This window comes from Diabrotica virgifera, chromosome 3 (genome assembly GCF_917563875.1).
Source record: "Diabrotica virgifera virgifera chromosome 3, PGI_DIABVI_V3a".
In the NCBI taxonomy this organism is placed as follows: domain Eukaryota; kingdom Metazoa; phylum Arthropoda; class Insecta; order Coleoptera; family Chrysomelidae; genus Diabrotica; species Diabrotica virgifera.
The window spans coordinates 39856227-39867488 of record NC_065445.1 but is presented as its reverse complement, the minus strand read 5'-3'; the positions used below and the strand labels follow the sequence as shown (position 1 = coordinate 39867488).

Genomic DNA, 11262 nt, shown 5'->3' with positions numbered 1-11262 from the left:
TTCTCTTTACCATTAACCATCTCTTTACCTTTATTAAATTAAGAGGAAACAGTAGCGATCAACAGGTAGCAAAAACGCGTTCCAAGATTGCGGCTGTAATTTTGAATATTTTTTTGAGATATTTGGCACACGTATTCGTAATATAATAAAGAATGGCGGTACAGAGCCCAATTTGAAAAATATATTAATATGTGGAAATTACTCTGTAATTAAATACAATATTAAAAAAACGAGCCTGTACCGCCATTAAGAAGAACAAAAAAAATACACTTTCTTCAAATAAACTTTTTTATCCGATGCCTAGATTTTGTGTCATTTTGGAACTACTAACATTTTTTATTTCATTAGTAGTTCCAAAATGACACAAAATCTAGGCAACGGATAAAAAAGTTTATTTGAAGAAAGTGTATTTTTTTGTTCTTCTCAATGGCGGTACAGGCTCTTTTTTTAATATTGTATTTAATTACAGAGTAATTTCCACATATTAATATATTTTTCAAATTGGGCTCTGTACCGCCATTCTTTATTATACAGGGTGTCCCAAAAGTAGTGGAACGGTCGAATATTTCGCGAACTAAACATCGGATCGAAAAACTGAAAAATACGTGTTCAATCATTTTCAAAAATCTATCCAATGACACCAAACACCAACCCCACTACACCCCTTGGAGGTGGGGTGGAGGGTAACTTTAAAATCTCAAATGGAAATCCCTAGTTTTTCTTGCAGATTTGGATTCGTTACGTAAAAGTAAGTAACTTTTATTCAAGCCATTTTATCGAACTGTGGACAGATGGCGCTATAATTGAGAAAAACGATTTATCCTGATACCATAGGTAAATTATAGAAACGGTCTAATATCTCGAGAAATACACTTCCAAATGAGAAACCAAAAAACAGGTGTTTAATATTTTTCGAAAACCTATCGACAAACACCAAAAATGACCCTCCAACCCACCCCCTGGAGACGGGGTGGGGGGTAAATTTAAAATCTTAAATAGCAACCCCCACTTTTTATTGCAGATTCGAATTCGTCATGAAAAATTAAGCAACATTTATTCGAAACATTTTTTAGAATTGTTGATAGATGGCGCTTTAATTGGAAAAATACGATCTATTAGCGCCATCTATCAGCAATTTTAAAAAATGTTTCGAATAAATGTTGCTAAATTTTTCATGACGAATTCGAATCTGCAATAAAAAGTGGGGGTTGCTATTTAAGATTTCTATAATTTACCTATGGTATCAGGATAAATCGTTTTTCCCAATTATAACGCCATCTATCCACAGTTCGAAAGAATATCTTGAATAAAAGTTGCGTACTTTTACGTAACGAACCCAAATCTGCAAGAAAAACTAGGGGTTTCCATTTGAGATTTTAAAGTTACCCCCCCCCCCACCCTACCTCAAGGGGGTGTAGTGCGGGTTGGTGTTTGGTGTCGTTGGATAGATTTTTGAAAATTATTGAACACGTATTTTTCAGTTTTTCGATCCGATGTTTAGTTCGCGAAATATTCGACCGTTCCACTACTTTTGGGACACCCTATATTACGAATACGTGTGCCAAATATCTTGAAAAAATATTTAAAATTACAGCCGCAATCTTGGAACGCGTTTTCGCTACCTGTTGATCGCTACTGTTTCCTCTTAATATATCTATTGAAATTTGGAAAAAACTATAAGTGGGCGCGCTGCAATTCATCAATCGAATTATTTTGGCGGGAATAAGAAACTTTCACAGAACAGAAAATCACGCAAAATCAAAGTCCTCGCCAACCGTCACTTGTTCCCTTCCTTCTAAAAACTTAAAAACAACGGAACAAAAAAACCTAAACAAATTATCATTTATACTAGAGCCACTTGTAAACCTTAAATCAATACGATTTATTCATATGTAGACCAAGCACTACTTCACTTTTATTAAATTCGAAGATAAAAAGAAAATAGAAACACATTTTCGATTTTTAGCTCCTCAACCTCCTGGTTAATCACCTTTTTTTACTTGCATAAAAAGAAGAAGTGATAGTTGACATTGACTTTGTTTCAGGGTTAAAGCATTGTTCCCGCCAAAAATAATACTTCAGTTTGTTTCTACATTTTAGACTTTATTTTATTAATATAAAATTATTCATAATGGATGTTGCTGACATTAATATTGGTCAAAGACAGCATCGTGATGAAATTGGAATTCGATGCCAAAAATTGTTTCAAGACTTTTTAGAGGAGTAAGTCGCCTAGTTAAAATAAAAGTATATCTACTAACGGCATTGTTTTAGGTACAAAGAGGAAGGCGAATTAAAATATCTTGAGCCTGCAGTAGAACTTCACAGCGAAGAACGAAGTACTATTGAAATCAGCTTCGAAGATATAGAAAAATATAACCAAAATCTTGCCACTACCATCATTGAAGAATATTTCAGAATCTACCCATATCTTTGTCAAGCAGTCTCCAATTTTGTCAAAGATAGAGCTGGTCTCAAAAATGAAAAGGAATGTTATATTAGTCTTATGGATGTACCCACAAGACATAAAGTTAGAGAACTTAAAACTGATAAAATAGGTACTTTGGTGAGGATATCTGGGCAGGTTATTAGAACGCATCCTGTCCACCCTGAATTAATTTCTGGAACTTTTACCTGCGTGGAATGCCAGACTGTAATTAAAAACGTGGAGCAGCAATTTAAGGTGAGATACATAAAATTGCAAATAATAGATTCTTCTTTCAAGTGGGGTCTCTCAGTTGGAGGTTGAATATCATCACTATCTATACTCTATCTACAGATGCTCTGAAGCAGGGGTGGGCAAATACTTTTAAGCATGGGCCAAAATGAAATTTTCAAAATGTCTCCCGGGACGGAGACCTATACCATACCCAGTATGTACGCTGCGCACACGCTAATGTTTTTGGTGGATGTTTTTCTCTGCCCAAGAAATTTTTTGACAACAATACTATAAGTATCATTTTAAAGAATTTGGACAAATACATTTGACTGTTGTTGTTGTTTGTTTGGGTTTATATGACTGCGGACACTAAATCCATTCGCCAATTTTACTATTTTTTATTTTATTAGTCATTTTTTCGTATCTTATCCTAAAACTAATACTAATATAATAAACAATTCTACTAATAAATAATTATTTTTGTATTTTTTTTTAAATAATTTTTTATATATTTTTTTTTATTTATTTTTTTCTAATTGATGTTCTAGAAAAAAAAAATAAATAAAAAAAAATATATAAAAAATTATTAAAAAAAAATACAATAATTTTTTATATATATTTTTTTATTTATTATTTGACTGTTAATTTTAACATTTGACTGTTAATAATAGATAATACTAATAATAAATCGTCATAGTTGGGTGTGGATGTACATGCAAACCATTTGTTCCCAGTAAAATTACGAAATTTTTAATGTGGTCCATTATAACGAGCGATCCACAATTATTAGGATCAAAGCTATCCATGCAAAAAAATACGTATGTCTTGTTTTATTCTGAAAGACCGCCGTAGTGTGACGTCACGGAAAACTGCGGCTATATTCAGTGTTGTTATGATCACTTTTCCAAACAAAGAATAAAGATTGAAAACACGTTGAAAAGATACCCAATCTCAAGACATTTTAATTCATATAACGTTAAAATTTTGCTTCCTCTGCTACTGTTTATGTTCAATTATAGTGTTTTTAAGTTGACGTACGTACACTGACAAGTATTTGTCAAAGTTGATGTAAACTGGAAAGTATATCTGAATTAATAATAAACATGCACTCTATAGCTATCTCTGTCGTGCAGAGCCACCTATGGTGACAATAATTTTGGATCACACGTTATTAAGCCATAACAAGGATCCAGATAAAAAATGAAATTCAGAAATTCAAGAGCAGCCTTTATGAAGATAAGGAAATTTCTGAGTAACCAAAGATTCAATCTGCAAATCTGATATCGAATGGTAAAACGTTATGTCAAGTCAACCATCATCGACAAAATTCAAAGGAGACAACTGATCTGGTATGGTCATGCAGAAAGAATGGACGACGACAGGCTGCCTAAACAAATTTTAAAATTGACGCCAAGTGAAAGAAGAGAGGAGGGCTGAAACAATCCTAGCTCTGTGGCATTCTGAAGGTAATCTCAAAAAGGAACCTTCACCCTGGCGAACGCAACGACAGACAGAAGAAGCTGGAAACTGGGAACCGGAAGGTAGAGAACCCTATAAAAAACCGGGATAAAAATAAAAATCGTATGTCCACTCTATTCTCGTTTATTGGATTGTTAATGCTGACCTAATGAGAAAGCTGGAATCTTTGAGATGTGGCTTTTTAGGAGAATTTTGAAAATACCATGGACCGATCATATTACGAACGAAATGGTGAGAAATCATTAAAAGGAGAAAGACAGCAAGGAGAAAGAGCACATACTTAGAAATGATAAGTACAATGTTGTAAGTTGTTGCAGCAGCTGATTATGAGGGGTAAAATCGAAAGAAAAGGGTCCTGGTAGACGACAAATACCTAGCTAAAAAATATTCGCGCCTGGACTGGGTTAAACATACATGCTTTTAACAAAAGCAGAAGATAAAGATTCATTTTATTGAACACTATGAACACTAATACTGTCGATTTCAACAAAATCGCATAAAAGAGATGAAGACCGTAGGCGCAAAATTTTGGACAAATGCTTTTTAAATGCATTCCTTTTTTTCGAATCCTGAGAAAACTAAAAAATTGCATTATTGCATAAAAGATTGCATTATTACCGAGGGACGAAAATCCCTTAGAATAAACCGTTTCCTTTGAATGAGATATTTGAAATTAAAAAACACGTTAAATTTTCTTTTTTTTTCACCCCTGTGACTTGTTTTTCAAATTTTTCAAAAATACTTATTAGTTTTCTCAGGATTCAAAAAAAATGAATGCACTTAAAAAGCATTGCGCCTATGCCCTTAAAAAAAATTGCTTGCGGGATTTCTCAACGGGCCAGATTAAATAAGCAAAAGGGCCGAATCCGGCCCGTGGGCCGGCTTTTGCTCACCCCTGCTCTGAAGAGTTCTATACAACTGCATTTAAACCAGTCAGTTAAATACTTCAATCATGGCACTATCCTTCTTCTTATACTCCTTCCTTTTATCGCCGCCGCCTTTGAAAAGTATAACTCCTAAAAATGCCGTTAAGAATAGAACTTTCAATGAATGCCGCGAAAAATATTATTTTTGATTATATGATTGTGAACATTATATTCCCTAATAAAGTGTTAGCGAAAAAATTTATTTTTTGAGGAGTATCAGCAAAAGACATCATTTCTGTTTGTGGATCCACGAAAATTATAATTGCGTAAAAGTATAAAAAAATAATTGTTTTCGTCGGCAGAAACACAAAGGGAAGTAATTGTTTTCGTCGGCATCTATTATGAACTAAATCTTTTCATTATAAATATTTTGGGAGTTATAATCTTTGCGGACACGCATATAAAAACAAATTGTATCGCCAATACTTATCAAAAAGTTATTATTTTCACTGGAAATGTATTAGGAATAGGGGTCGCCAAGTTAGTCCTGTCGCCAGTGGGGGTACAACGGCCTCCTTAATTCAGATGGACTTACCCAAGTTTTTTTTATGTATTTTGACCCCACGAATTTTTTGGGTAACAGTCGATCCAGATGTCGATAAGATTGTTATAAACAAAGAACTTGAGGAATCACATAACAGCGATTTTTCGCAAAACAAAACATTGTTTTGTATTTTTTGGGTCATTCTAGGCAAAAAATGTTTTTATAAGTTTTTTCGTAGGATGCATAGTTTTCGACATAAACGCAGTTGAACTTTCAAAAAATCGAAAAATTGCAATTTTTGAACCTGAATAACTTTGATTGAAAAATAAAATAGCAATTCTGCTTACCGCATTTGAAAGTTCAAGTCAAATTCTATCGTTTTTGATTACTTTTATTGCTAAAAATTAATTTTTTTATTGTTAAACACAGCTATAAACACATAGTGGCCCCAGCATTATGGAGTCAACGTCTAGCCGATTTCTTGACTTTGTTATTGTTAAAGTTGCTATTGAAAATAGCCTTTCTGCAGGTACAGATGTTGCTGGCTTTCTGAGAAAATCCTTGGCCATTTTTGATAATAACGGGTAGACATTCTCGTGTCTTCTCTACCAATCAAGTAGATTCTCAGCATCTTCTCACCTAGACTCATTTAAGTATTTTTTGACTCTGGTATTAGATTCTGTAGGTCATTCTGGGATTTATTAGGCCGTGTCAGCACGTATCGCAATAAAAAGGTCACCGGGGAATCACTGGACCAGGTAATCAAGAAATTTCAAGATCTCGAAATATCTTGAGTCAAGATAAGATATAAAATATCAAGAAAACGTCAAGACAAGTTTTTTTAAATTTTTTGATTTTTTCTCAAGACAAGACAAGAAATTGTTATCAAGATAAGAATTCTTGTCTTGTCGACCCCTAATTAGGAATCACATTAATCATAGGTACCAGCGTTATATTTCCCTGCATTAACAGTCTTAGCATTTCATATCACTGTCCTCTCATTACGTGTCGTCAGACTTGCTTATTTTGATTGTGTTTATTATTTTGTATTCTTTGCCCATTTCTACTGTGTTTGTTCTCTTCTGTGTCCATGCTCTTTTTATGTGTTCTTACTTCAATGTCCATATTACAGTATCGAAAACACTCAATGTTTAGCATCTCAGAGCTCTTACTCTCAGTTCTAATCTAAGGTCTTTGTTGCAAAGAATTGTTTTCATTTTTACAAACACATTTCTTGCTATTTCGATCCTGGCCTTTATTTCCATTGTTTGATCATTATTGTCTGAAATCCAGGTTCCTAGGTATTTGTATTTATCAACCCTTTCTATCAGTACATTTCCCAAATCGATGGCTTAGTGTGAAAACCTCGTATCTCATTAAATTACAATTTTACACGAGAGGCAAAAAACTGATTTTCTGCATAATATAACCTAAAAACAAAAATTACGTTACGTATTTTTAATTCGAGCACATTGAGACATATCTGATATTGGCACAGAGTTAAAAGTGTTAAATGTTGCTATTAAATTGGAAATACAAATATTAACTATGAAAAACACGTAAATATCCTTGCAGTATATAGAGCCTTTGCCCAAGTAACTATGATAACCTCATATATCTTGATATACGTGTTTTTCATCTCAAATGAGGTTGTGTTTATTATTCGTTTTTTTGGTTTTTATTTTTCATAGCTTATTGCACACCTCCAAATACTAGGTCCATACAATACAAATCTTGATTTAAGGTTCATAAAATGTTCCTATATGCCGGACTACCTTTTGTTGTTCCAAAAAAACATTTGTGCAAGTCGAATCTCTCAAAAAAACCCTTCAAATTAAGTACCAAATTCTTGGTTATAAATATATGTGGTATTCACACTAAATCAAGAGAGCAATTGATATACATAGGTACGTGGTTTCTATTTTGGGGTGTAGAAAATAGTCTAGTGTATTTGGAATTTTTCTAACAGTTGTAAATTGTGAGATACAAGGTTTTCAAACTAAAACCACCAAAATGTCATTTTTGAAAAAAAATTAGATACGAGGTTTTCACACTAAGCCATCGAAATGTATGTTTGTATGTTCGTTTTCTTAGTTTCATGTATTGTTCTTTTTAATATTCATTTTTAGTCCATATTTTTCACATAAACTGTTTGTTTTGTTAAGTAATACCTAATTGGAGTTGTTCAGTAGAGCTTGCCATAATCACAGTATCATCTGCATATCTTATTATGTTGTTAATATAATATTTTCCGTTAATTATTATTTCTTCACTTTGAGATAGTAATGCTTCTTCAAAAATGGCTTCATTATAATATACATTAAACTAGTAATGGAGACATAATACCTCCTTGCCTAACTCCTCTCCTGATTTCAATTTCTGGACTGGGTTCGTTATCTGTTCGACTATCGTAAGACCCATTTATCTATGTTTTTTGTCTTTAGACTTTAAAATGATTTTTTCATGTTTTCCTTTGTCAAATGTTTTTTCAAAATCAATGTAATAAACATGCATCTCCATACATCTTTGAGTTATCACATTAAAAGCAAATAATGCCTTTCTGGTTCCAAGTCCTTTCTGAACCCAAACTGACTATCATCTATTCCTTCTTCTAGTTTTTTATTTATACGATCATGTATTGTTTTCAAACATAATTTGAGAACATGACTTATTAATGATATTGTTCTGTATTCATTGCAATCTTTAGCTTTTGTATTTTTAGGGATAGCACAAAAAGTTGGAGAGTAACTAATGTTTCGGTATGCATCCTGTTTTGTACACTGTGTTAAACAAGTCTACTGTAATGGCTAAGGTTTCATCATTTATGCATTTTAAGCTTTCTACTGGGATTTGGTCTGGACCTACTGTTTTACCATTTTTGCTGTTTTTTAATACCATTTTAATTTCCTCTTTTAATATCCTTAAAACCTTACCATCTTCTACTTCTATTTGCTCTGCTCTATTGTCTTTGAACAGTTTATTGATATATTCTGTTTATCTCTTTAATTTTTCGTTAGTATTCAACACATGTTTCTCATTTGTATCTTTCAGTATTCCCAGATTTCTTTTTCTATTGTTGTGAGTTTTAATTCTTTAATTTTTTTGTGTGTTAAAACTATCATGTCTTTTCTGGCATTCCTCTTTTAACCATTGTTTCACCTGCTTAATTTTGTATTTTATTTGTTTATGCGCTTTTTTGTACATCTGATTATCTTTGTTTTTATGTTGATATCTTTCTTCCATTAAATCTAAAATATAACCTTCTCTTTGGCATTTAAAATTATTGTTTTGACAAAATTTGATAAGCCTGTCACTCCTTTCTTTTCTGTTGCCCTGACTGTATCTTCCTGTAAATTTTTCTACTGTTTCTTCTCCAACCTTTATGTTAAAGTCTCCCATTATAATTTGTAACATCCTGCGTTTTAATGGATTTTAGAATATTGTTTAGGTCTTCATAGAAAGTCTCAATGGTGCTCTCTGGTTTGTCCTCAGTTGGAGCATAAACTTGTACTATGTTTATTTTGGGTTTGTTCTGGTATAATTATTGAGGGGATTAGATACTAAGGGGTACAGTGAAAAAATATTGTAAGCTGAGTTAAGTGCACAAAATAATACTAGATAGTATTAAAAAATTAGTGGGAAAGAGATACAGGTGAACTAAACTACTGGTGGCGACCTATCACAGGTTTTAGTTTGACTACTTACGAAATATTTAAAACAGTTTGCGGCAAACAGGTAAACTTCACTTGTATCTCTTTGCCTGTAAGGTGTTGGATATTATTTTTGGTGATTTGTTTAGTTTCTTTGCAAATCAAGCCCTTAAAAAAGTATTCATAATAAGTGAAATAATAACACAAAATGTACCAAGTAAGTTTTCATCAATAAAAATGTGTACTTTTTACGTAATTTTTCTTTTATTTTAGTTTAAGAATTTATGAAATTGGTAAGGTACTTAAGTGGAAAAGAGAAACAAGTGCAAAATTTGAAGCAGAGAGGTACAAATGCGAACATTTTTTTTTTCCAAATTTCATATATTTTGAATGAAAATAAATACTAACTTTACAAAAGCTTTTACAATTAGATAAATAAAAGGTATACAATTAATTTAAAATAAGTTCATAAGCAATGAATTTGCTGTAGAATTTACTATGTAAATTTAACTTTGACTTCATTTTTCTCAATTGAACCATTTTATCACTTGTACCCCTTAGCATCTGATCCCCTCAATTATTGTAAGAGTATAATTATGTTGGAGTATGAAGTGAAATTTACTACAGCTTCATCAATGTTTTTGTTTAGTTTAGTAACATTCTGATACCTATTTATACTAATAACAGATACTTATTTTAATTTTATTGCAGTTTACAAATCCAACAATTTGTAGAAATCCTGTATGCAGTAACCGTAGGAAGTTTTTGTTGAATGTTGATAAGTCTAGATTTGTAGATTTTCAAAAAGTTAGGATTCAGGAAACACAAGCTGAGTTACCAAGAGGTTGTGTACCCAGAAGTGTAGAAGTTATCCTTCGTGCAGAAAATGTAGAAACAGTTCAGGTAATATACTTGAGTTAAATTAGATACAAAGATACATATGGTTCGTACAGTATAAATACTGTTCCACATCATTCACATCATAGCAAGTGATATCACATGATACCAACACAAAATATTTAAGTTGTAGGTATGTTCCTTTTTATAATCGTTTAGCCAAGTTCACTGGAATTACAGCCATTAGACATATTGTATTGTATAAGTGTAAAAATAATAAATTAAAGAGTCTCAGACGTAAAAATAATAGTTGAAGATTTCTATTAATGTAAACTTAAAGAAATATACTATAACTTGTTTCATTTAATTTGTATAAATGGATTATAAAGCATTTTTATAAAGCACACTTGTCCTAATCACACCTTTACTGCAATTGAATGCATGTGCCATTTTGGCATAGATTGGTAACACTTATTCGACAGTTGTGGTGTTGACACTTCAGATTTGTTTTTATTATTTACTATAAGTATTTGTTTTTATTATATATATTGTTTTTATTTTTTACTTTAACATAGGATTATTACTTAATTCTTGTTTTATATTTTATTTGTGTTTTTATATACTTGGCTTGGTCTTTGTAACTATGTCACTATATCCACAAATTTTGTAATCCATTTTAAAAATAGTTCTGGGCTACCTAGGCACCTGAAATTTTCAGAATAGCTTAAAACTAGCTAACAATGCAATATTTAACTGCTATTATATGAATAAAAAGTTTTTTTTAATTTCAAACTCTTTTAAAAATGTAACTAATGCAATAACATTTTAACTTCAATTTTAAAGTACGTTAATAGATCGATAGGTGCTTGCTCAGTGGTAGAGCATTAGACTGCAGTTCAAGAGGTCCCAAGTTCGAACCCGGCCGTTGGTATCTTTTTTTAATAAATAATTAAAAGTTAATATACTAAAAATTCATATTATATAAGTTTATTGTATGTAAATATTATATACCTATACCATTTTAAATATTTTCATAGATTTATATGAGTTTATAATTTTATATTGGGTCCTATAAATAATAATGAAAATGTTTTATTATAAAAAGTTCTTTTTCATAAAAGTGTAATTATTTAATGTTTTTATTTATTTACATTGAATATTAATTTATTTTGTTGTACAATCCACTTCTGCAATAATTATCTGATATACATACATATTTGATTTAAA

At 31.5% G+C, this 11262-nt stretch overlaps 1 protein-coding gene across 1 annotated transcript in view; it reads left to right on the top strand.

Annotated features, from left to right (window-relative positions):
* The first annotated feature begins 2022 nt into the window (after positions 1-2022).
* LOC114328969 (DNA replication licensing factor Mcm6) overlaps positions 2023-11262 on the top strand; it is a 33409-nt gene continuing 24169 nt past the window's right edge. Inside the window, exons 1-3 of the mRNA XM_028277968.2 lie at positions 2023-2223; positions 2275-2683; positions 9910-10101. Coding sequence (XP_028133769.1) covers positions 2132-2223; positions 2275-2683; positions 9910-10101 — 693 coding nt within the window. The 5' untranslated portion in view covers positions 2023-2131. The remainder of the gene's footprint in view (positions 2224-2274; positions 2684-9909; positions 10102-11262) is intronic.